We start from the raw sequence: 25,905 nt of genomic DNA, 5'->3' as shown, positions 1-25,905 counted from the left end.
GCAGCTTCAGGACCTCCAGGGGACAGCCCTGCTCTGTCCTGCAAGGTCACTGTGAGCTGGAGTCCATTGTTGGAGCCAAGGGCTGGGACCTCAGGAAGGTTTCCCAGACAGAGGGCAGGCCTGGGGCCATCTTCCAGGCAAACAGCTGCCAAAATCCCTGTGGGATGGTGGGCACCGCTTACATCTGAGGAAGGGGGAATGTCTCTTTCCGGGTCCTGTGGGAGCCAGCGAAAGTGACCATGAGCATCATCAGATGCTGACGCCCAGATTGGTGGCTCAGTGCCCCCTCTGTGTGGGGGGGGTGCAGGTCAGAACAGCTGTACCCAGCCGATGACTGGCAGGACCCCTGGACTCAGGTCATGCCTTATCCTCCCTGCAGAACGAAGCCAAGACAGCACGGCCGTGGCGCTCTCAGACTCCAGCTCCACACAGGACTTCTTCCCCGAGCCAGCCACCTCACTGGAGGGCCCCCGCAAGTCCAGCGTGGCCGACAAGAGATTGCCGTCGGCCGGCCAGGCAGGAGCCCCTGGGAAAGAGCTGCAGGAGGACAGAGGTGCCAGGGCTTCACTGAGTCTGGGGGTTACTGGGCTGGGGGCAAGGGATGGGGGCCGTTAATACCAGAGCAGCCTTGCCGGGGCCTCCAGACACAGGAGGCTCCCCCTGCCTCTTGCTCCAACCATCCCGTGCACCCCTGAGCTAGGTGACTTGCCATTGGCCAGGAAAACGAGGGACTTGGTGCTGGGGACCTTGCCCACATCTGCTACTTGGAGAGGTGCCTGGCCAGCCTTGGCCAATGGAGGGTGTGTGCTCCCCACCACACCCCCAGGCCCCTTCTTTCTCTCCAAGACACTGGAGCCCGGCCTCACACTCGGCCAGGCTCTGGTTGCGAGCAGGAGCAGGGCCAGGTCTGACAGGTCTGATCACACCCCTGGGGCTCACAGTGATCCTAGAAGAGTCTCCCCCTGCAGGGCCTGACTGGCCTGGGCTACCCCTCCTCCGGCCTCCCGGATCCTACAGCTCAAAGCAGCACTGCCTAGGGTTGGCACCCTCCTATCTCCCTCCTCCTGAGCTGCTCCCTGCGCTGCTGCTGTGCTGGGGACACCACGCAGTTCCCTCCTCACCCTGGAGCCTCTGCTGGTTGGGCCTCCTCACCTTGGCCTTGCCAGAGTCCACCAAGGGCAGGCCTATGGGTACCACCACCGGACAGGATGGGTGTGTGTAGCACCTGGGGCCCTGCTCTGCGGGGCACCCTCTGGCCTCTGGCAGGAGGCTTTCAGAAGTGAAGAGAGGGAGACTTGTGGTCAGGCTCTCAGCTCTTCCTGGACCCATGGCGGCAGGTCAGGCCTCATCCCCACCTCACCTTCTGGGAAGCCCCCAGCCTAGCCCCTCCTCTCTCCCAGACAGCCTTCCCTCCTCCCACCTCAGCCCGAGTGGAGACCATGGGGCCTTCCTTGTCCAGCAGAGGGGGTGGATGTTGTGGATCCAGCGAAGGGAGGTGGAGGCCATGGGGCCTTGTCCAGCAGAGGGGGTGGAGGCGTGGGGCCTGGTGTCCATCCAAGGGGTGACCACATTTTCCTCTTCAACTGCAGGGAAATCCGAGGAATCCTTGGCGAGCTTGGAGGGCTTCCGGGCAGCCGAGCAGGGCAGCCAGCGGCCTGCTGCGGAGCCCCCCACCTCAGCCTGCCACCCTGCCAAGCCCACTGCCCCGGCCCCCTCCTCATGGGAGACTAGGAGACGGGGGGACCCCGCTGGGGAGCCGGCCACCTTCCCACAGGGGCTGCCGGCTGGTGCCGAGGAGCAGCGCCAGTTCCTGACCGAGCAGTGCGTGGCTGCCTTCCGCCTGTGCCTCAGCCGCTTCCCGCAGCACTACAAGAGCCTCTATAGGCTGGCCTTCCTCTACGCCCACAGCAACACCCACCGGGTAGGGGTCACGGAGCGGGAGGTACACCCTAAGGTGGCGCAGCTTTCCAGGGCCTGCAAGGAGGCCCAGTCGGGGAAAGGCTTGCCTGTGGTGCCGGACCCAGGCTGGGGTGGACCTGTGGGGTCAGGGCAAAGGCCAGCACACCCAGGGACCTTCTCATGTGAGGGTCAGCCTGGGCCTCTACCTGCCCAATGCCTGGCTGCCCTCTCTGAGTGCCCAGCCCTCCTCCCCCTGCTTGCTGCCCTAGCCTGGGCTCGCCGCTGGGGTCCCTGCCCAAACCACCAACACAACAATTCTTCGTGGGGTTGGAGGCAGGCGGCGGCCTCCAGCCCTTTCTGGAAAGCAGACGATGGCTTAGATGTGTTCCAGGACCAGGGACCCCCTGGACCTCCTCAGTGGGCAGTAAGTGCCTCCCTCTCCTCCTTGGGTGAAGACGTGTCCTAAAATTACAACCAACCAGAGGAGATTGTCTGGGGTTGGACAGGGTGGGTACTGCCTGCCTGGGACTCCTTTTATGCCAAGACCAGGGAAACTGGGTGTGGAGCGTCAGAACCAGCATGGGGTCCAGGGGGCCATGGGGGGAGCCAGGGCGGATGATCTGTTTCCCTTAATTCCGTGTAGGGAATTGACGTATGTGTTCATTTTTCCTGGACCATAGGTTCCTAAGCTCACTTGGCCTACCCCCCCCCCACCTTCCAGGAAACAAAACTTACTCAGCCCCTGCCCCGCCACACACACACCCTTAAGGACCGGTTGTGCTGTAGTCATCAGGATGGAGCACGAGCCTCTGCTTCTGCTGCCCCTGGATCATTCCAGCAATGCCCCCAGGGGGCGGGATCACCCATGGTGGGAAACACAGGCTTAGAGCCTGGGGTCTCCCATAGGGCCTACCAGACCCCGGTCTTAGCCAGCGCAGGGTCATCGGGGCTCTGAGCAAGCAGGCAGGCCCGGGGCAAGCACAGGCTTTCCCTCCGACTAGCAGGGCAGCCCTATCCAGCCCCTGCCTCTGGTGAGGTGGGCGGCCTTGTCTCTAGCCCCTGGCTCCAATTCCAATATGAGTCAGAAATGACTAGAGAGTAGTGGGTTTGGGCTTTTTTGGTTTTGCTTAGTTCCTTTCTGGGCGTGGAACACATGAAAACAACACTTGGCGGCGCACTGAGGCCACTGGCCCGGCCATGCGGTGACGACAGGCCACAGCGCCCCAAGGCACAGCGCCTGCGGTGCAAACCACAATAGGGCTCTCTACTGTTGGGGTCCCTGCGTCCGATGCCCACAGCCCAGGGACTGCCTGTGCAAAAGGGATTGTTGAGCAGGCAGTAGAACCGGACGCCCTGACAGACACACACACACACACAGTCCAGTTCCTCAAGGAAACAGGCCTCGGAGCAGACACACACAGAGAGCCTTCCCCTTGAGACCACACCTGGACCTCCTACACTGTGGGAGAATTTCTGTCGGAGCCACAAACGACCCTCTTGTCTTTCTGTGACTTCACTGGGGCCCAGGCAGGCAAGGGAGCCCACAGTTGTCATGAGAGAAGTTTAAAGGGGTGCAGCCTGGCCCTGCGAGAGCAGCCTGACCCCAGGACCATGCGGGGCTCAGTCCAGCCCGTGTTGGCACATGCTTGGGTAGCCAGGCCGCTGGCACTGCCCTGGGGAAGGCGGGGTGCTCATATGCTCGGGCAGCCAAACCAGCTGCTGCTTACCCACAGCCCTGGGGTCACCTGCGAGACCACTGGCTCAGCTCTATCATGGTGGCCCCCTACCCGTCCTGCCACAGGAAGGCCCTCCCAAGCTGGTGTCATTAGTCAGGGAGGCCCCTGACAAAGACAGGGTGCAGATCCACACAGAATCTCAGAGGTGGGCATGGGGGTCCCATTTGAACCCACCTCACGCCATCCAGAGCCCGGCAGACCCAGCTCGGGAAAGGAAGCACCACCCATGATGCCAGCTTGTGCAGACACCTCACCCGCCCTCCCCACGGGCACCCAGCAGCCCACGCACTTACCCCCAGCCTACTTCTGTCTCCCCAGAACCTCCAGTGGGCCCGAGACGTGTTGCTAGGCAGCAGTATCCCGTGGCAACAGCTGCACCACATGCCGGCACAGGGGCTCTTCTGTGAGAGGAACAAGACCAATTTCTTCAACGTGAGTACTTCGCTTGTTGGATTTCCGAGCCCGCGAGGGCTCATGCGGTCAGACGCCCCCAGAGGGCAGGCAGATGGCACAGCATGCACACGCTGGCTGTGGGGAGAGGCTGGGTGAGAGATGGGGGTCTCCGGAGCCCTGGACTTGTGGGACCACTGCTGTCAGTGACGAGGAGGCTCCAGGCTCCTAGAGTGCCCGCCCCTGAGTGTGGCAGGTGGTGGGCGTGCTGGACGAGGACTCTGCCTCCTGCACACAGCAGGACCTTAGGGACAGGTGGGCTTGCTTGAGCAGGACCTGAGCGCCTCCATGATGGGGTGGTTCTCAGGGTGCCTGTGGAGAGGAGACAGGAGTGCAGCCTCTCTCCCTCTGCACCCACGGGCCTGTGTGTACAGCCAGCTGTTTCATAAAGAACATCCACACGGGTGCAGATCTCATGGGCATAGTTGTAGGGGAGTGCCCATGGGCGTAGGTGCCCGTAAATATAGTCAGAGGTCCCCGTGAGCAAAGCCAAAGGACTTACAAAGACAGAAAAACCGCTGGTCACACTAAAACCCTGGCTGCGTGTGTGCGTGTGTTTTCAATGTCAGGCCTTGACCACCCTGAGGACCCCTCAGCAGTCTGTCAGGGAGCATCCCGGGACGGGGTCCTTCCTGGCCAGTGGTTGCTCCGTGTGTGCGCAGCCCTGCTCTCCCTGCCCAGGCACCCTCCCGGTGCACAAACTGTTTCCTGCCTTGGTCTTCACACATGCCTGCAAGTCCACATCCAGCGTTTGTGGCACTTTCAGAGCTGCATGGCGATGGGGTCGTTGTCGGGTGCCTTCGACCGCGCCAACCCATAGTGGCCCCAGACCATGTACGACAGACGGAAGCAGCGCCCAGCCCTGCACCTCTGTGCCCCCATAGGTTTGAGCCAGCCCTGCGTCTGTCTGCCTCAGCATGGGTCCCAAGCATGCCCCACCCACCTCATTTCCCACCTGTCCTTGGCACTCTGTTACCAGCTTTTTTAATTGGTTGTGTAGACAGCTGCCAAGCCTGGGACAGACACGTGCCTCCCCTCCTCCCCACACACGCAGCCCCCGAGGGACAGGTCCTCTGCAGACCCTAGGGGTGGACCCCGCCCTGGCCTCCACCTGGTGTCCATGCCTGAGACCTGTGGAGCGGATTGAAGCAGGTCCCCACACGTCCTTTGACACCTCCTCACAAGGCACGCTGAGCTGCCTGGGGCTGACAGGAGAGAGCTTGGTGCATCTGCCCCAGGGTTCATGGGGCCTGGGCAGGCTGAGTGGTGCAGGGTGAGGGCTGGGCAAGGCCTGGCCACCGCACCACACAGCCATGGCCTGAGGCCGACCGACCTTCAGCTTCCCTAAGTGACAGTTGGGAAGGATGGGCAGGTCTGTCTGTGTCCTCTCCCCAGTCTTTGAGAAGCAAGCAGTGTGTGTGCACGGAGGGTGCTTTCCCGGAACTTGGTGCTCGCCCACATCATGTGGGTGCGGCTGCCTCCTGCTGTGTGTTGTGCACAGGTTCACAGCCTGCTGGACAGCGTGTGTTTGGCCAGGCACGAGCGTCTCTGACCAGGAGCCCCATGGGAGGCTCACAAGACGTGTGGTGGCTAGGCTGGGATCCTTATCCTGGTCTGGTCCTAAGAAGGGGTGTACTTGCTTGTGCGGGCAGGGGAGCATCTCTGAGGCGCCCTCTGGCCCGCCGTGGGGGCAGGGTGTTTCTGAGGGCTTCCCAGAGCTGCTGTGAGGGTGCCCCAGGCACCCAGTTATATGCAGCTGCCACCCTGCTTCACTGTGGGCACTGAGCGCGTGCTTAGGGCAGTGAGGACAGGCCCAGGGGGTGCCCACGGGGTGTCTCGGGCATTGTCAGGACACTGCTGGAAGGGATAGGCCTCCCCCTCAGCCCCCATGATGCGGGGACCTGCCTGGCTGCCCAGCCTTGGGCTCTGGCTGGCTGGCTGGGTCAGTGAGGGCCGGGAGGGTGGAGCCGCTGTGAACAGCACTATTTATAGCTGCGCTGAGATGGTCTGGGAGTCGGCGGCACGAAGCATAAACAAGGAGACCAGGGGACGTTCTCACGTCTTTCGAGGCTGGGTGCCCGGCTCTTCCTCCTCCCGTCAGTGCCCCGGCAAGGGCCATGCACACCTGCCTTGGTGGTCTTTCCCTCCCCTCCTCCCCCACTGCCTGGGGGCCCAGAGACCCACTGCCCTGACCAGACCACACGGTCACTCACGCCCTCAGCAACACTCTTTAGGCCACCTGGAGACAGCCCCAAGTCCAGGTGTAGACTCAGCCTTGCCACTGTCCAAAAGTGCAGCCCCGTGGCACACAGCCTCCTGGTCATAAGCTGGCTGGGCCCCTGACCACTCTCCTTCCCATGGCCTCCGGGTGCCTGGTTAACACACATGCACGGGCAGACGGTAGCCTTCAGGGACATGCTCCATCAGAACAGGCTCCCTGTCCTCTGCCAGCTTTCTCAGAGCCCTGTTCCGAGACCTAGTGTCCCCGAGGCCCAGGACAGCGGTCCCAGCCAGTCTGGAGGGGTCTGAGCAGAGCAGCATGAACAGGGGACTCACCTAGAGAGGCAGGGGCTCTGCCCTCTGCTGTGCCTATTGCTGTGGCTGCCCTGGGAGGGGGCTGGGCAGATATAGGCATGTTGAAGGTGGAGGGTATCTGGCCATGGCCCCATTCTGGGCTGACCACCTGTGGCAGGCGTGTTCCCGTGTCTGCAGAGAGCCTGCTTCCCAGCCCTTTTTCCAGGGGGCTGGGGGTAGTGGGCTGGACTTACCCCCATTAGCTCTGAGTACCCCCTTGCCCCTCTCCACCCTGCTCTGCTCCAGTACCTGGCCCACCATCTCTCTGGAGCTCACTTCTCCCCCCACCTTCTTTTTCCACTTTTCCTATTTGGAAAGTTTGGCGGCTTCCGGAGCAGCCTGGGGCTGAGCTGCAGACCAGAGGAACCTGGTGCTCCTGGCCCCTGGTTCCCATGGCAACTAACTAGGTTTGGGCCAGTAGTTCTACGTATCCTGTGGGCACCACCCCGAGGCCAAATCCCTCCACCCCACCTGCACTCATGACCAGCCATGATGTGTGCCCTGCCCACATTGCCACATGCACATGAACCACTGAGGGGGAGGCCCCGCGAGGGGACCTAGCCTGCCTGGTTCTGCCCCAGAGGAGGCCATGGAAGATAGCAGGAGAGTGTGATATGCTGGACGCAGAGGGCCACCTGCTCGCAGCGAGACATCAGGAATCTGCCCTGTGTGGAGCGTGCCAGGGCACAGACAGAATTCTGGGGGCACGGGGCTGAGACCAGGGGAGACTGGGAGGGGGCGAGTGTCACACTGACTTGTGTCGTTCAGGTGGGAGCCGCCCCGGCCCATTGAGGGGGGCATGCTTGGCCAAGCCTCACCTGTGGGGCTGCAGGAATGACAGAGCTAGGAGCCGAGGGCTGAGGGGCCCAGTCTGCTTTTCAGAGGAGGCTGAGGAATAAGCGTAAACGGGCCACGGGCTCTAGGCCGGGACCGAGGGCGAGCACTGGTGGCAAGTGGTCTGAGGGCTCCACCACCTTGCTGTGGACTGCAGGGAGACACTGGTGGGCAGGAGTTGGGGACTTGAGGGCTTGGGATGGGGAAGAAAGGCTGGATGCCTGGAGCCGGGTGGGGGTGGGGTGGGGTGGGGGTGAGAGGCCAGCCAAGCTGGAGCGCCCAGGACCAGGCAGAAGAGGACCTAGAAAAGCCTCTGTGGCCAAGCAGCGCCTCAGGCCTGTGGTCTTGTCTGCTGCTGGGGTGGGGGAGCCAGCAGCTGACCAGAGCAGCTGTCTGCTGAGACACAGTACTGCGTCCTCCACCCAGATCTCCAGAGAGGCCGCAGCCAGGAGAGGTCCCCCAAACGAGTCAGTCAGAGGTTGGAGGCATAACATGACCCAGGGTGAGGGTGCAGTGTCCCACCCCCACCCCACCCCATCCCAACAGGAGGAAAGCAGAAACCCAGCATGGGTCAGGCCTCACCTTAGACTAGAACAGCCTGAAAGGGGGGGGGGCGCGGGGGGCGGCTCTGGACTTGATCTGGTCACGGGCTTGCTGAGAAGTGTGTGTGAAGGGGTGTGAAAGGGCTGGACAGGGTGGGGGCCTCTCCAGCTGTAAGCCCCTCTGAACGAACTTCCTCGGCCTCACTCCCCAACTGTCCACGTCGGACTCCCGGGCTTGACACACCCCCGTGGTGTGCCCGCAGGCAGACACTAATGCCCCAGGGTCCCACCTGGCACACTCCAGGGGGGCGCCATGCCACCATGCCCTACAGCCAGGTGGGAACAGTGCCCAGGACCGTGCCCCCTCGCCTGCAGCTCCCCACGGGGAGGGCTAGGAACGCAGCCCCTAGTGGCAGTGCCTGCCCCGTTAGGCCTGGCCCGGGAGGTTTGCCCGGCCAAGTCAGCGGTGCTGGGCCCGCGGCCAGGCCCAGGGAGCCCGCGCCCCGGGCGGCTCGGCCCGCCCCGCCCCGGCCCGCTCGAGCCGCCTGGCGGCCGTGGCCCGGCGCCCGCCCCTGCCCCCGGCCCAGATGCCACGGCGGAGCCGGCGGGCAGGAGCTCGCCCGGGGCCAGCGCATCGCCCCCCGGGGCGGCGCAGGCAGCAGGAAGCCGGCCCGCGGGGCCGCCGCTCCCAGGGCACGCCCGCGGAGGAAGTTGGCGGCCGCTGGGCCCCCGCCGGGCTGGCGCCCCGCGCAGCGTCAGGTGGGCGGCCGGGGCGGCGTGCGGGGGCGCTGGCAGGGCGCCCTGGAAGAGACGCGCCAGAGTGGACCTGGCCTGCCGGAGGGCGCGCGGGCGGGCGGCCACGCCGACAGAGAAAGCCAGCCGGCCCGGGCAACTTGGCGGGGGCGCGGGCGCGCCAGGGATGGTGAGCGGGGCGGGGGCGGGGGCGGCCCCGCTACACTGGCCGCCCTGCGGAGGCGAGGCGGAGGACCGCGCCTGCGGGGGTGGGCCGGGGTGGCGAGTGCGCACGCAGGGGCGGGGCGCGCGCCGCTTGTTTGTCGCCTCTGCTGCTCATGGTGGGGGAGGGGCCGCCGCCGTAGTGGGGACCCAACGCGCGGGAGAAGCTGGGAGCAGCCTGGTGGCAGGCTTCCCCGGGGCTGCCCGCGTCCGGCGCATTACCTGGGGGGCTGCGCGGGGGGAATCCCTGGCCCTGGGCCGCCCAGCCAGGATGGCAAGGGACCTCAGAGTGGAAGTGGGGGCCAAGGGCACCGCAGCAGCCCGGAAGGTGCCCGGGGACTTGTGCGGAATCTGCAGAGACTTTGAGATCTCAGCCCAGAGTGCTGTGGAAGGTGCTGCCCCAGAAGGCCAGCCTGCGGGAAGGGGCTGGACAGTAGAGGTGGGGCCTCCCTGAGGGCGGGCCCAGCCTGGGCCCTCTTCGTGGGGGGGGGGGGGGGCGCCTGCTGGCCATGTGCCCTGGAGCAGTGTCCTTTAGGAAGAGGTGTGCGCACACTTGTGCTGGAGCGCCAGGAGGCTGTGTCTGTGGGCGGGCAGTCGGGCACGGCTCTGCGACATCCCTCCCCCAGCGGGCCTGTGGTTTGGGTGTTGTGGGTTTGCAGGTGATGGGTGGGAGAGGGCTGTGTTTTGGCACGGAGCAGGGACTCCCCATTCTTCCAGTGCTGGCTCCCCCTCAGCGCTGGCAGTTCCCACCCTCGCCACCCAGCACCCTGAGTCACACCACTGGGTCCGTGCAGGGAATGCCGGAATCTTCCCAAGTGTGTGCCAACACCATGTCTGGGCAGGGCGCGCACTGTCAGAAAGAGCTGCCATGGGCTGGCTTACCGCCCGCCCTGGGGCTCAGCCCCCACCTCCACTGTATGCCCCGAAAGTATTGTACATGATCCAGACAAGAACAACTGAGACGTGAGACTGAAAGAAATAAAAAAGTTTAATAACAAAAGAAACCTACGCAGGGACCAGCCAGGGACCACCTGGCACACTCCGGGGGGGCGCCATGCCATCGTGCCCTACAGCAAGGTGGGAACAGTGCCCTGTGGTTTCTGGGGCCCCTAACACGCCCAGGGCCGTGCCCCCTCGCCTGCAGCTCCCCACGGGAGGGCTAGGAACGCAGCCCCTGAGGGCTAGGAACGCAGCCCCTAGTGGCAGTGCCTGCCACGTTAGGCCTGGCCCCGGAGGTTTGCCCGGCCAAGTCAGCGGTGCTGGGCCCGCGGCCAGGCCCAGGGAGCCCACGCTGGTCCCTTTTGCTTACACACTTGGGATTTTATAAGGTTTCATTAGATTGCTCTACTGTGCAAGCAGGCTGGTACAGAAGCAGAACTTGCAGTGAAACGGCCCAACTGAGCAAGCAGACTTTGCGGGCGCATGATTTCCTGGTACAGAATAGTCTTTTGCTGAGTTTTTAGGAACAAGGGATATTTGGGGTTTTTTGTGGTTTTTTTTTTTTTAATGCTATAAGGCCTGAGGTTGCACTTTAGGACTGGTGCAGAATGGTTGATTAATGTAAAATGGCTCTGTAGGCTGAATATCACATTTCCCCCTGTTTTTGTTACACTTGTGAATCTCCCAGGTGTGAGTCTTCAAACGACTGTAGTGGTGGCTCACTCTGGGTTAGTTGCTCGTAAGATTTGCTTAGCACTAACAACAGGTTGTATTCGGTCCTGCACAAACTGGACTTGTCTGTTGATGAGCGGCCCGCAGGTTAGTCCCAGTAAGAGCAAGAGCAGCGGGCCAGCTAGGCTGGACACTAAGGTGCTGAGCCAGGGAGACCAGTTGAACATTTGCTGAAACCATCCTTCTTGACCTTTTCTACTTTCTTCCCGTTCATTAAGTCTTTTCCTGACTAGGGTTAGACTATCTTTAATTATTCCTGAGTGGTTGGCATAAAAACAAGTTTCTCCCAGGCCATACATAAACCTATCCCTTGCTTGAGGTCAAGACCCCGTCTGTTTTGCAGCACTATCTCAGCTAAAGAGTTGAGAGGCCTGTCTAAATAGCTGACAGAGTTTTCTAAGTCTTGTAAGTCATTATCAATGTGATGGCTAAGTATTTCATAGTTTTCATTTCCCTGTATTGTGGCAGCTGTGCTCCTTGAGGCGGGCCCAGCAATGCCCAAACCCACCAGCAGGAGAACTAGGATGGGTGCTTTTTTTCTTTTTTTTTCCAACTCATGAGTAAGTATTGAAATGCTGCCACCCAGCTTCCCCGGAGTACAAGTACACTTGGGGTAAAAGATGTACCAATATGCACAATTCAGACTGTTTAGAGGCACGCAGGGTTAGGGAGAACAAACAGGGAGTGCTTCTAATGGAGCAGGCAAACCACATGCCTGCAGGCGCAACCAATAGGTATGGGTCTGTGAAGGAGGGGATTACAGAGACAGTAGCACAATACTGACTACACTGGTGGGCTCCTGGGGACCCTTGGGAACAGTGCCCTTCCCCTTGTAAGCCTTTTAGGGTAAAGGTAGATTGTTTTCCAGCCTCTCTATCGGCACATACTGCTGTAAGTTTCGGATGGTCTGCAGGACCTAAGTATAACTACCACAATTAGGGCTGGAATGAGAAGAATATTGCATTGTGTTTCCACATTTAAGAAAGATTACTTTGTGAATACACACACTCAAAGATATACAAAACTATACACCCTATAAATCATATACAGAAATATAAACAGCTTCATCTACTTGAAAATAAAATTTTTACAAAAATAAAATTAGCTAAAATCCAGCCCACCATTGAACTTAAATATCTGGTTCCACTTCCCAGGTTAAGAAAAGACAATCCTGGTTGAAGTTGCAATGCTTCCACAACTTCAGAATAAATGCATGGGGCTGCTAAGTGAATGTTGCCATGCTTCCAGGCCAAGTCTTTGTAAGCATTTCTCTGTAGCCTTCCAAACAGTAATCTCCACGGTCAATAGCGCCGAAGGCTTGTTCCATTCTTTCTGTGCGGATATACTGAGCTTCTTTTAAGTTACCGATTACATCATCATTATCTTCTCCAGCAATCACAACTCCCCCATTACTGTAGTCAAATCAAATCATAAATTACAAATAAAATAAGCAGAAATGGCTTCGACAATGATGTGACTTGTTTCCCTCTCAATAATGTACTTGATGTCCAAAACTACATTAATCCTGGTAAGGTCCAGTCCACCTTTGACCCAGACCCAATACAGAGAGGTCCAGACTTTCCAGCCCGGGCTGGCCTATTGGCCAGATGGGGTCCAGCCCCTCCTGGAAGGTGGTGATGGCTCCACTAAGGCGTTGTTGGTGCTGTGGATTTCTTGGACTGCCTGTATAGATTTTAAAAGTTCAGCATTAGTAAGACAGGTTAACTGGTTGGTAAGAGAGGAGGCGACCGGCCTTATAGAATTTCAAATAGTGTTACGTTTTTGAAGTAAGGAGTACACTGCACATGCAACAGGGTAAAAGGCAAAAGTCTGACCCCGTTTTCGCCAGTCTCTGCATAATTTAGTTAAAGCCTTTTTTTTTTTTTTTAAGTTCTGTTCATTCTCTACCTGTCCTGAGCAGGCACAGTGAAGTTTTTAATTAATGCTCAAATTTTAGAAATTTGAGCTACAAAGGCCGGGCCATCATCAGAGCCAATTTGTAAGGGAATGGCAAACCTGGGGAGGATCTCAGTTAACAGCAGTTTGCAGACCACAGTAGCTGTCTCTGCCTTGGTCGGGATGCTTCTGTCCATCCTGAAAAAGTGTCAACAAAAACTGACAGATATTTATAGCCATACAGTCCTGGTTTAACCTCAGTGTAGTCCACCTCCCAGTACTGGCCGGGGAGTGCCTCACTCTCGATGCTGAGGTGGTGGGCGAACCTGGTGGGGCGTTTACTTGGGCGCAAGTGATGCACTTTTCAGCAGCTGCTTGAGTCCACTCTTGGAGGTTCGGAATTTTGTACCTTGTAGACAGATATTGGTACAGCTTAGTTCCCCACAAATGAGTGGTTTTATGAAGATGGTCCACTAGTTCTTGCCCAACTGCTTCTGGCACTAGCCTGCGGTGGTCGGGCAGGATCAGCCATCCGTCTGGGTCTTTGACGCAGGCCAGCTGGGCTGCCTTTTCCGCCAGCCGTTGGGCTAACTTAAGTTCAGATTCAGAACAGACAAGGTGAACAGGCAGTTTAGGTTGGAGCAGAGTAGGGGGCTTCTTACCTTCGACTAGGGCCACTGTCACTCCCAGGTTTTGAGCACCCATGGCTGCTTCCTTGGCCGCGTGGTCACACAGGTTTTCTTTAATTGCTTTTGAGTTTCCTTGGGTTTCCGTGCAGTGATGGATTGGCTCCTCGGCCAGCTTGTCGGGTTGCAGGGTTGCGAGTGGCTGTTTTGGAAAACTGGACGCTGGTTGGGTTTAGCAACAGTACCTGGTATTGGAGCACGCGGGCATTTGTTATCCAGCGGTCAGGTGAGCTTCTTAGCAGGCTTTGCACCGAGTGTCCTCCATGACGGTAATGCCCTGGCCCAGCGTGAGCTTTGATGCTTCCTTTAACAACATTGCAGGAGCTGCTATGACCCGCATGCATCCTGGCCACCCGGTGGCTACTGGGTCCAGCTTTTTAATAGGTCAGCCCCAGGTCTTCTCCACGGCCCCAGGTGCTGCGTGAGGACCCCCTTGGTGACCCCTTACCTTCTGCTACAAACAGTTTAAATGGTTTTTGCAGATCCGGAAGAGCTAGGGCTGGGGCCGACAGAAGGGCCCTTTTAATTTTTTTTTTTTTAAGGCAGCTTCTTGGCTCAGGAGTTTTCAGGACGTCCTGCCCCTCTTCCTTTTTGCTTTCATACAGTAGCTTGGCGATTTCTGCAAAACCAGTTATTCACAGACGGCAGTCCCCCACCGCGCCCAGGGATTCACGCACCTTGGGCTTTGTCTCTGGAAAAGGTGTCTGCAAGACCGCGTTGATCTGCTGGTAGATAGCTTTCTTGGCCCGCCTGGAGCTGGCAACCCACATATGTGGCTGCTGTGACACAGAGTTGGGCCTGTTTCTTTCTTGTTCTTCCCGCTGGGCAGCCACCGTGGTTTTTGCCGTCTGCCCTGTGGAGGTTACAGGTGGATGGATCCTCCCTGTTATTAAAAACTTTGGGGCTATCTTTATTAACTTACTAAGATTTTTACCTCCAAACCCCTTCAGCTTTTGCAGCTTTTTGCAGATATTTGGGGCTGATTGTGCTGCTACAAGCGCTATATTTATGGCCTGCCCATTTTCAGGGGCCTCGGGGTCGAGTGGGGTGTACAGCCTATAAGCCTCCATAAGGCATCTAAGGGAAGCGGCTGGTGACTCACCTGTAGCTCTCTGCTTACCTTAGACAAATTAGTGGGCTTCCTAGCAGCCCCCCGAGGCCCTGCCACAGATATTGGCGGCACCGGGTCAGGGCTCCCCTGCCCTGTGCATCATTGGGGTCCCAGGCAGGACGCTGAGGTGGAAACAGGCTTCTCGCAGATGGGGGGCAGTTACTGGCTGGCTGGCAGTCCCGAGCAGGACCTTATGGGCTTCCCGCTGGGCTCTTTCCCGCTCCTCTGCAGTGAACAAGACCTGCAAGAGTTACTGACAAACACCCAGGTAGGTTGATGGGTGTGGAAGACAGTTTCCAGTAAAGAGATGAAACCCTGGGATGGGTTTTGTTGCTTCCACTTGTAAGGATCACTCATAGAGAAAGGAACATAACCCATAAAGGGGACTGCCTGACCTGCTCCTGGGGGTGGAACAGTTTGTCTTAACGGGAAAATGCCGACTGGAGCCTTGTCCGGCTTATTTTGCTCACTCTTGGTGTTTACATATATCCTGGGGAGGACTGAAAGGCGCAGACATTTCAGGGGCGGGCACCAGACCCATCCCGGCCGTGGTGTACAGAGGAGGGGCCAAGGGCCTGGCTGCCTCAAGGGGGGCTCAAGGCACGGTGGCCGAATTTCAAGTTCTTCTTCAGCACTCTGGGGGACTGGATAAAGTTTCGGAGGCTTCCTGTTTTTAGCTTGGGTTTCCTTCTCCATTGCCACCAGGACCTGCTTAGGGGGAAGAAACTTTCAAATATATGGAGGAGGGTTAGGGGCTACATTAACCCACACATCAATGTACGGGATTTGGTCCGGGTGACCTGGTTTTCCATAGACAAACCTTCGAACTTGGTACAGGAGGGGCAGGGAAAAAGTACCCTCTAAGGCCAATTAGGCACTCCTGCAACCCAGTCCATCTCACAGAAGGACCTGAGGCGGAAGGCCTTAGTTTTGAATCCATAATTTGACATAGACCTTTTCGAGAAATCAGAAAAGTTATTTTAAGAGGCAGTGGAGCGGAATTGACTGCTGTTGTCCCATGATCTTTACTCCAGCCACTGGAAATCAAATAATAACAGGGAACGGGCGGGAGCAAGAGCAAGCCACACAAGGACAAAAACACCGATAAACAAGGTACAGCAATCTTACACGCACAAGACAAATAACAAAAAAAATACCACCAGGGCATTAACTTACAGGAACAGGGAACACAGGGACGTCTCCCTGGTCCTCTGGGAGTGTCCAAATGTTGCGTCCAACCGAACCTATTTTCCAAATTCAGAAAGTGCACACCAGTTTCTATAGCACTCAGAACCGGGCCCAACAACTGGGGCAGGAGACCGTCTCTCCGAGGCCTTCCCCTAGTTATGGTACAGGGCAGAATCCAACAACTGGGGCGGAGGAACGTCTCTCTGAGGCCCTCCCCTAGTTGCAGTACAGGACAAGATTCAACAACTGGGGTGGAGGAACATCTATCTCTCCGGGGCCTTTCCTTAGTTGTGGCACAGGCTCAGGAGATCACCCATTCCTGGGGTCTTGCTTGTCCCGCTGATGCACAACCTGGTCACCAAGAATCTCGGTGGAACTGTTCGGTCTCTCTCTCTCCGGGACTAGATTTCAGCCTCGGTCCTTGGCTCCACGCGAGAAAGATTTCACGCCGAAGCCAGGCTCGTGATCCAAGTGAATTTAATGAGAATTAAAAGAAGCTTCAGGTTTTACGCGGCACCCATGGGATTCCTTTGACCATGCAGCCTGGCAGACTGCCCCAGGTCACGCAAGGATCTCTCTCATCCCACGAAGACGACCAGCCCCCTCCCTTCCAGTCCCTGCCTTTTCAAGGGTTCCCAGGGAGGCATGGTGAACGACCCCAGGTCGCTCCCATTGGCTGAATTGCAATCACCTGGCCCAGGTGGGCTGCTCCAGGTGCAACGCCCATCCGAGCCCACTGGCGGGGAAAATCCAGCTTTGTCCTATGCTGGCTCTCCTGGGCATGCGTCAATGGACTTCCCAATTCCCTAGGCTAAGCTGCCTAACAGAACCTCCAAAATGTTGTACATGAGCCGGACAAGAACAACTGAAGCGTGAGATTGAAATAAATAAAACGTTTAATAACAAAAGAAACCTGCGCAGGGACCAGACAGCCCTAGACAACATGTGGCCATCGGCTGGTCCCTTTTGCTTACAGACTTGGGTTTTTATAAGGTTTCATTAGATTGCTCTACTGTGCAAGCAGGCTGGTACAGAAGCAGAACTTGCGGTGAAACGGCGCAACTAATCAGGCTGGTACAGAAGCAGAACTTGCGGTTCAAGGGCCCAACTGAGCAAGCAGACTTTGTGGTTGCATGATTTCCTGGTACGGGATAGTCTTTTGCTGGTTTTTAGGAACAAGAGGCTAGTTGGCTTGTGGGTTTTTTTGTTGTTGTTGTTGTTGAAAATGCTATAAGGCCTGAGGTTGCACTTTAGGACTGGTGCAGAATAATTGCTTAATTTAAAATGGCTCCGTGTAGGCTGACTATCACACAAGGAGGCAAACAGCTCTGTGGGGGGTAGGCTGGGGCTGTGTGAGCAGCCCTCTCTGGACATTTGTGAGTGTGCTGAGAAACCAAGGTAAAAGTGAAGCGTCCCTGCTGCCTGGGAAGCCCAGGAGTCCCAGAGGAGACAGCTTGGCCGCCGGATCTCCCTGCCTGCCAGCTGGACTCGAACCTAGAGCTGAGTTCCATCCAGACCTATGGGTGTGGACCATAGTCCTGGGGGACATGTATATTTTAGGAACGTACTGCACTTCTGATTGAACAGTATCAGTACCCCACACAAGTGAAGTGTCGGTGGGGCTAATTTTAAAATGGTTGCAGTAGTAGACGGAGAAAGATGCAGCTCTTTGCTCCCCTACACCACGGGGACGGGATGGCGGAGAGAGAGGAGCCCCACCCCACAGCATCCAGTCCGGGCCACATCCCAGCAGAGCTGGGCTCCACCGGTCCTCAGGGACTAAGGTTTTGTGAGGACTCTCCAGGCCTTTTCTTCCGCCTCAAAGATGTGATAGGCACCCAGACATCACCAGCCTGCCCTCCAGAGGCCCAGTGATTTTCTTTTTGCAGGTGGGAGGGGTCGGTGGAGGCAGGGGAGCAGACAGGCAGGGGCCATGTTGTAGAGGCTCCATGAGGGCATCTAGGAAGGGCCCTGACGTCCACGAAGCCAATCCCCACTCCCAGTGACACCAGGTCACACATAGTCCTTGCAGCCACTGTGTCCATCGATCTCGTCCAGAGCCCCCCTCTCTCTCACTGCCCCTCTACTTTACTCAGGATGACGTCCTTCTCCAGGGACTGGACTGGTCTCTCCTGACAACACGCCCAAAGTACATCTCGCCACCCTGGCCTCTAAGGAGCACTCTGGCTGCGCTTCTTCCAAGACAGAGCTGTCTGTTCTTTGGTGCTCCGCAGTAATTCACTACTCCTTGCCAGCACCACCATTCAGACATCTGTTTATTGCTCTTTCCACCCGCTTCCTGAAGCCCCTTACATACCTTGAGACCCTTCTCTGTGTCTTCAGTCCCAGAAATTGGGACCAGGCGTGGGGTGCAGGGAGATCTGACTGGAGCCCCACCAGTAAGTGGGCACCCTGGTCACAAGCCTATTGCCTGGGCAGTGATGATGGTTATCCTCAAGGGGTTCCTGCTGGGGCGGGGGCCACAGAGAGGTGGTACCATCCCCCTGGGGCCTGCGGAGCACCCACAGACATGGTGCGTGCGTGTGTGTTGTGTGCCCTGGACAGAGGGGCTTGGGGACGGGACAGCGGGCCTGCCTGTGACAGCTGGCTCCCTTCGTGCCCCGAAAGAAGCGGTGGAGGCTTTAAGCAGGGCGGTGACCAGATGTCCTGCCCCAAGGCTAGCCATGGACTGAGCAGACTATGGGGGCCTGAGGAACAGGCATGAGAGGGGCTGGGGCTGGGCTGTGGGCTTTTGGTACCAGCGTCAAGAGGCTGCTCACAAAGAGCAGACGCCCATAGTGATGTGAGGTCCCCTGGGAATGTGGGGCCTGAGCACATCTGGGGGCCCTGGACCCTTATCAGGCTGGACTAAAGCCCCTGCTGGTACCAGACCTGGCTCCAAGGCACTTCCCTGGCTGGTACTATCTAGGGGAGGGGATGGGCTCACGTCTCTGCGCTGCAGGACTGCTCATCCTCGAAGCCGTGCTGTGCTGCAGAGAAAGTGAGGGCCGGTGGAGAGGGACAGGCTCTCTGGCTACAGGGACAGCTGTGTGGGACCCCTGGCTTCAGTACCCCCCGACTTAGCAGCTTCCCGCCCTCCCTGCAGGGCATCTGGCGGATCCCCGTGGATGAGATTGACCGGCCAGGCAGCTTCGCCTGGCACATGAACCGCTCCATCGTGCTGCTGCTGAAGGTGCTGGCCCAGCTGGGGGACCACAGCACCCTGCTGAAGGTGTCCTCCATGCTGCAGCGCACGCCTGACCAGGGCAAGTGAGTGCTACCACCAGGAGCCTGGACCACAGCCCAGGGCTGGCCCTGGGCTCCGTCTCGAAAGCCAGACTCTGGGAAGATGGGTTTTCAAGCTGCGCCAACGACCCTGCCCCCAGGAAGGGCCAGCCGGGCAGGACAGGCTGCTCTCACGGTGGCTACTTGCAGGGAGACAGGCGCAGCTGGACACCACCCTAGCCTATGCCTCCACTTCTGCGGCCAGCTTCACACTTGGGGCCCCAGGAGAGGACCTGAGGAGGGAGGGACTCATGGCTCTACCAGCTCTCTGGGCTTAGGGCCTGTGGTGGGCAGCCAGGGTCGGTGCGGGCGTGCAGGATGCTGCTGGCTGCTGATCCACTAGGCATGGGGCCTCTGTCCTCTGCAGGAAGTACCTCCGAGATGCTGACCGCCAGGTCCTGGCGCAGCGAGCCTTCATCCTCACGGTCAAGGTGCTGGAGGACACGCTGAGGGAGCTCGCAGAGGTAGGTGTGCTGCCTGCCCTCCAGCCACTTCCCCCATAGCAGCTGGCCACCTGCCCCCTGTACTGGGTTTAGAACCTGAACTTGCACGTGACCACTGGCTGGGGTTGGCCCTGTTACTGAGCCCCTGTGCCCAGTGAAACTGATGCCCTACTGGCCAGCACACTGTCAGAGCTGGGTGGCATGGGTTCCGGAGCGGCAGACCTGGTGGCAGGATTTAGGGTCTTTCCTGCTTCTGTCCCCTGTAGGGATCTGAATGCCCTGGGACCGAGGCTATCAGGATGACCACCGACATCTCCCACAAGGCCAGCCCTGAGAATGGCCGGGAGGGCCTGCCCCACCCCAAAAAACCCCCTATGGCTGATGGCTCTGGTCTGGGGACCGAGCTTGGGGGCAAATCGAGTCCCCTCAACCCCCGGGCTGTGGTCCTGGACCCAGGGGACAACATGGACCAAAGCAGGGAGCTCAGGGACAAGGAGAGCCCCCAGGCAGGCCCCACAGAGCCCATGGACATGGCTGAGGGGGGTGTCCGCCGCCCCCCGCGTGAGTGGGGCCCCGAGAACCGGCCGGCCGAGCTGTCTCTGGAGGAACTGAGCATCAGCACTGGGCAAGTGCTCCCCTTGGCTTCCCCTGCCCCCGCACCCTTGCTGCCCTCACTGCCGGGGCCCAGGGCAGGCGGGCCCCCTGAGGAACTGGCCCCCAGGCCCAGCCGCAAGCGGAAGCTCCTGGAGGACACAGAGTCGGGCAAGACGCTGCTGCTGGATGCCTACCGTGTGTGGCAGCAGGGCCAGAAGGGTGTCGCCTACGACCTGGGCCGCATCGAGAGGGTCATGTCTGAGACCTACATGCTCATCAAGCAGGTGAGGCGGGCTGCCCAGAGGGCACACGGCGCCCTGGCGCTTCTGCAGCGGGCTTGCATCCTCTCCAGAAATACTTCATTGTGTTTGGGGTGAACATTGGACACAGCCAATTAGAATCTCATCCCCGTCCCCCTGAAGACAACTTGCTGGCCATTACCTGTTCCCCACATTACATCATCACGTCCGCTGCCACACTGTGTCATCATGTCACCGTGGTTGGTCATCGCATAACCACGTTTCACCACCCCAGAACTACGTTACATCATCACGCCTCCGTATAACCCTGCATTACATCGTCCCGTAACCACACTGCATCCTGGGTCCCCTGCAGTGCATCATCACGTGACCACATGACGTTATAACATAGCCCACGTGTCGTACAGAGGTGAAGGATCTATAACAGGTGGGATCATTACATAACCATACATGTTTTCATAAAATCCCCTGCATTTTAGCATCATCCCGTAGTAACTGCGTGAGATCATCATATAGTGCCACTAAGAATCACAGCCCTGCCAAGATGGCATGCTCTGGGAGACTTTGTTCCCCTCTGTCCCGCACCCTGCTGCCCACTGAAAGGCCCTCTGCTCCTGGCGGGCCCCTAAGAACTCACCCTCCCCTCCAGCCTGGCCCTCCTGGTCAGTCTCAGCTCCTGAGGCTGGGCACGGCACCACCCCAGGGCTGGGCTTTGGTTGGCTGCTCCAGCTGGCTCTGGGGAGCCAGCAGCCCCTCCGAGGGAGATGGAGGTCCCACTCTGACCTTGAGTCCACTCCTCAGGTGGATGAGGAGGCAGCGCTGGAACAGGCAGTGAAGTTCTGTCAGGTCCACCTGGGGGCTGCTGCCCAGAGACAGGTGAGCCCCACCCCGCTGAGCGGGTCCCTGAGACTCCCTTGCCTGGAGGGCTGTTTGGGCTGGAGTCCAGGCAGCCAAGGGAGGCCATGCAGGGAGATAGCCCCACTGGTGACCTGACCCCAGCTGCATCTGGCTCCTTCCACCCACACCCCCCTTGGCTGCTGTCCCAACCACAAAGGGCCAACCCACCCACCCACCCCCACCGGCTACTGACAGTCTGGCCTGTCTGGGGTGCGGGGAGCCCCATGGGTAGGCAGATGAACCACTCACCACTGGTGGCTTGGCTTGCCCAGCTCCCACCCCACCCACAACTGCTCTCAGGACCCTGGGTGCACCAGCTGAGCTGGCCAAGGGGACTAGCCCACCCCTGAGGCGTCACCCCAGCTCCTCAGCACCCTCCTTGCTGACCCAAAGGCCCCTGGCACTCCCCTGCTTCGTCCTACAGGCTTCTGGGGACATGCCCACAACCCCAAAGCACCCCAAGGACAGCCGAGAGAACTTCTTCCCTGCGGCAGTGACCCCCACGACCCCCGACGCCCTCCAGCGGCCCAGCGACAGCCACGCCAAGCCCCGGCCCACCTTGGCCACCATCAGCTGCCCACCCTGTGCCACAGTCGCTGCCCCAGACCCAGCTAAGGACCCCGGTCCCCCCCGGCTGCACAGGCCTGAGGCCACCCCAGGGACCCCTGCTCTAGCTCCAGGTAAACCTCATTCCTCCCACCTCCCAGCAGGGGCCCTGTAGCGCTAGGGCAGGGGGCCACGTCTGGTCAGTCACAGGACCGCTGGCCAGCATCCTGCCCCTGTCCTCTCCCACCCTGGCACCCTCACCTCTCCAGGCCCCTGGAAGAAGGGACCAGGACGAGAGGAGGGAGCAGGACCTCGTCACCCGCGGGCCTTCCTGCCCTGCCATCTCACAGCAGGACAGACAGGACAGAACGAAGGGAGGGGCTGACTGGGGCCACCTAGGACCCAGCACCAGGCTGGCAGGCCTAGCAGCCTGGGTGGGTAAGGCAGGCACAGCCTGGAGACCTGGACCCAGGGGCAGCCACGGTTGGACAGGCCACTCAGGCCCTCCACCTGTGCACCCTGGCCCCACTCCCATCACCTGATGCCCCAAGCAATGTCCAGGGCTACTGGCCTTGCTGTGTCCTTTCTGACTGAGCAGGTGCAGCGGCCTCCCTAGGGGTCCCTCTGGCTTGCTGGCTCCCCGTTCCTCCCCGTCTGCCTGTCTCTGGTCGTCATGGGAGGTTGTGACAAGCAGGACCCCACTGACTGGCAACTGCCTGGTTGAGTGGCTGGGACAGAGAGCAGCTGGGACCAGCGTCGGGGCTCTGCTCCCTTTCTGCTGGGCAGCCTGCAGATACACGGGGCCCTGCAGCGGGCAGCAGAGCCTGGCATGGGGGTGGTGAGTGCAGTGGTGAATACCAAGGTCCCAGTAGCGGCCCACCACCCACCACAACCCAGCCCCGGGCCCGCCATCTGTTTGCTGTGAGGCCCAAAGGGAGAAAACCCAGGCCAGGCAGTAGGCCCGCAATGGGGCTCAGCTAATGGGGCTCTTGCCTCAGCCTGCCACACGCTCCAACCCAGCATGACCATCCCAGTCCAGGTGCGTCAGGAAATTACACACCAGGGCTAGGTGGCAGCCTACCTGCCCCTGGCCGATGTTGCCACTTGGGTCTCCAGCATGGCCTGGCCATTTCTGAAGGTCAGGAAGTCAGGCGGTGGCAAGAGTGGTTCTGGCTCAGCCTGTCGGGCACCTTTGGGGGGATCTGCTCCTAGCCTTTCTCACAGCCATAGGCTGCCTGAGGTGCTCTCAGCTGTACCCCATCCCTCTCCCACCCATCCAGGAGGCTTCACCTGCACCTCACTCCCTCTCTCAGGGGTTCAGGGAAAGTGGGGGCTGGCGAGCCAGCAAAGACATTTTAGCCTGACAGTGTGGCGGCGGCATCCCCCGCCGCCTGCATCCCTTCCTTGGCCCTTGGCTGGCCCCCGAGTGTCCTGAGGCTGGGTGGCTTCCTGGCAGGACTCTCCCCCTAGGACCTGGAGGTCCAGTGGGACACACAGAGCCCTGCATAGGTGCCCTGAGTGGGGCAGAAGTGACGGCTTGGCAGGGGGCTGGAGGGATTGGGCTGTAGGGCCCGGGGGTGGTTTCCCTGTGTGGGAGCAGAGGACCTGGATAAGATCACCTTCAGGACAGGGACAGGGTCTGCTACCCTCTTCTCTTCAGCCTCAATTGGCTGGACTTGGGGTCGCAGCCCTTTTGTAAGCTGTGAAGGGCAGGTTCGTGTAGACCTGTAGGCCTCATGAGGTGGTCAGCGTGCCCTCGGTTAGACACTGGGGGCTGATGGTTTCTGAAGGACCTCCAAGGGAGACAGGGAAGGGGGAGTGGATGAGCCAGATGTGCCTCCCACCTGTGTGGGAGTGATTGGCATGTGATTGGCCCTGAGCTGGTTCTGTCCCCACAGAGGGTGAGGCACAGGCAGGAGCAGTGGAGGACGCCATCTTCCCGCCTCAGGAGCCCCGGCGCAGCCAGCAGGTGAAGCCGGTGCCTCCCGCAGGGCCGAGCCAATGGCCCTCGGAGGCTGTGGTGCCTCCAGCAGGCGCTGAGCCCACCTGTAGCCAGGGTAAGGCAAGTGGACTGGGGGGTGGGTTCAGGAGGGGCCTGTTTGCGGAGATGCTGGGTTGGGAGGCTGGGGGGGCATGTGGTGAAGAGGACTCCAAGTTTGTCGAGGGTGGGACCCCAAGTGTCGCCTCCGATGGAAGGTGTGGGTAGGGGAAGCAGGCTGGCAGATAGATGCCCAGGATGGACAGCATCCCCACGGGCAGTAACTCTGCTGAGAACAGCAGCTGGCGACAGCTGGCATGGCTAGGCCCACTCCGTTTAAAGCCACGGCGGGCACCCATGTGCCTCCCACCCAGACCGAGCCATCCCCAGCCTGTCCTTGGCCTGCAGGGCTGAGCTCCTCAGGGCCTGGGACCTGCTGCCCAGCTCACCCTGGCCCAGATCCTGGGCTGCCTCCATCCTCCCGCCCTGGCCTGCTTCAGCTCAGGAGACTGCAGGTCTGGGAAGGGGGTGTGGGGAGCGGGAGTGGCAGGGAGGCAGCGTGCTGGACAACACCCCAGCCCAGGCTCCCAGAGTGCACAGTGGCCCTGCGGGCAGGGCTCTTAGCATGGCAGTCTGCAGGAGGGGGGCTGGACAGGAGGCAGGGGGTGGCGAGGCCTGGCTGAGGGCAGGCTGGGTGCTGTCCCTGGAGTCTCTGGTCATAAAGGACACTCCATCTCCTGTGACAGCATTCTGCCCTGTTGGCCCCACAGCCTCCAGCTCCAAGGCCCCGAGCCCCGGGGATGCCCAGCCGTCTGGAAGCCCCCCGGGCAAGGCTGAGGCCAGCAGGGCCAAACCACGCCTGCTACCCAACATGCCAAAGCTGGTCATTCCTGCGGCCGCCACCAAGTTCCCGCCTGAGATCACCGTCACACCTCCCACGCCAACCCTGCTGTCACCCAGAGGCAGCATCTCAGAGGAGACCAAGCAGAGGCTGAAGGTGGTGACCAAGGGCGAGAGCGTGGGGGTGACTGGTAGGGTGAGAGTGGGGTGCAGGCTATGAGGGGCCTGAGAGGGGTGGGATCGGGGTGCAGATCCAACCCCTGACCACCATCACCCCACCCCACCCCCGCAGTCGGCCATCTTGTCTGCACAGTCAGCTGCCACAGTGAGGAAGGAGAGCCTGAGCCAACCGGCCCTGGAAGTGCTGGAGACGTCCAGCCAGGAGTCGTCCCTGGAGAGTGAGACAGACGAGGAGGACGACTACATGGACAGCTGAGACCAGCCAGCCACCTACCCCATGGCCCACTCCTTATCCCCCCCACCCACCCCCGTCTTGTCTCGTTTCCTTTTTCTAATAAAGATGGAACCAGTGTCTGTGTCCTCTCTCCCTGGGGCTATGGGCGAGGGGCCGCGCAGCTGGGCCCCTGCAGCACCTCTCCTTACGTGCCAGGGGAGGGGGCAGCACTGGAGGTGGCCTAGGGGCTGCCGGTGTGACCCGGGTCCAGGCGGGGTGAAGGGTGGGCATTCCCTCAGCTGGGCATGCTCTCCACCCCTCACCTCCTGGACCCCCTGCCCACCATGGGCGGCAGCCAGGGAGTGTCCCAGAGTCTGCTCCAGCCGCAGCCCGAGTGCCAGGCTTGTGGGGGAGGGGTGCCGGTCCTGGAGCCCACCCAATGCCAAGGCAGCAGCCTCTGCCCCGGACAACCACCAGCCTGTGCTGGCTGCCGTCACTGACACATTGACAGGGTGCGGGGGCTTCCCGTGGGGGCTTCCCACTCCCGCCTGGGACAACAGCTCACACAAGAGCTGATCAATCGCTGCCGGCCTTGCGCAGTGGGCTGAGCACTCAACTGCTCACCACAGGGTCAGCGATTCAAGCCCACCAGCTAGCTGCTCAGGAGAAGGACGAGGCTGGCAGCTCCCATACAGCTTGTCAGCCTGGGAGAACCATAGGGGCAGCACTCCAGTGTCCTATAGGATCACGGGATCCACGCGATGGCAGTGGGGTTTGGGACTTGTCCAGCTGGCATCTTTGTGGGGACCCAGGCAGGCTTCCTTTCCCCTCACCCCCACGGGAGCTAGGCATCGGGCCCTGTGCTGGGAGCAGAGCGTGCTGGACCATAGCCCAGGGGCCGGATCTTCAGTCCTTCCCTGGTCCTGAGACGCAGCATCCTCACACGTGCCCAGCATGGCCTGCAGCCAGAGTTGGCATGCCCTGACAGTCCTCCCAGCAGCCACTGGGCCAGGTCTCTGCAGGCCTGCCCCGCCCAGTCTGCTGGCCAAGCCTCAGTTTCTTCATCCATCCAGCCTGCTAGGACGGGCAGGCTAGGGCGGGGACTATGCAAATGTAAGGGGCTGCAG

General features: G+C 59.9%; 1 protein-coding gene across 3 annotated transcripts in view; it reads left to right on the top strand.

Moving 5' to 3' along the window:
- CABIN1 (calcineurin binding protein 1) overlaps nucleotides 1-24,915 on the top strand; it is a 59,101-nt gene extending 34,186 nt beyond the window's left edge. For all 3 annotated transcript variants that reach the window (XM_075533308.1, XM_075533307.1, XM_075533306.1), the window contains 11 exons: nucleotides 380-553; nucleotides 1,590-1,921; nucleotides 3,954-4,067; nucleotides 18,648-18,811; nucleotides 19,194-19,290; nucleotides 19,536-20,147; nucleotides 20,925-20,999; nucleotides 21,445-21,700; nucleotides 23,465-23,623; nucleotides 24,315-24,541; nucleotides 24,677-24,915. In XM_075533308.1, the coding sequence (XP_075389423.1) occupies nucleotides 380-553; nucleotides 1,590-1,921; nucleotides 3,954-4,067; nucleotides 18,648-18,811; nucleotides 19,194-19,290; nucleotides 19,536-20,147; nucleotides 20,925-20,999; nucleotides 21,445-21,700; nucleotides 23,465-23,623; nucleotides 24,315-24,541; nucleotides 24,677-24,820 (2,354 nt within the window). In that variant the 3' untranslated portion in view covers nucleotides 24,821-24,915. The remainder of the gene's footprint in view (nucleotides 1-379; nucleotides 554-1,589; nucleotides 1,922-3,953; nucleotides 4,068-18,647; nucleotides 18,812-19,193; nucleotides 19,291-19,535; nucleotides 20,148-20,924; nucleotides 21,000-21,444; nucleotides 21,701-23,464; nucleotides 23,624-24,314; nucleotides 24,542-24,676) is intronic.
- Nucleotides 24,916-25,905: the final 990 nt, after the last annotated feature.

Source organism: Tenrec ecaudatus, chromosome 16 (genome assembly GCF_050624435.1).
Source record: "Tenrec ecaudatus isolate mTenEca1 chromosome 16, mTenEca1.hap1, whole genome shotgun sequence".
NCBI lineage: Eukaryota > Metazoa > Chordata > Mammalia > Afrosoricida > Tenrecidae > Tenrec > Tenrec ecaudatus.
Note: the sequence above shows the minus strand (reverse complement) of the source record. Positions and strands in the feature narration are given on the sequence as shown.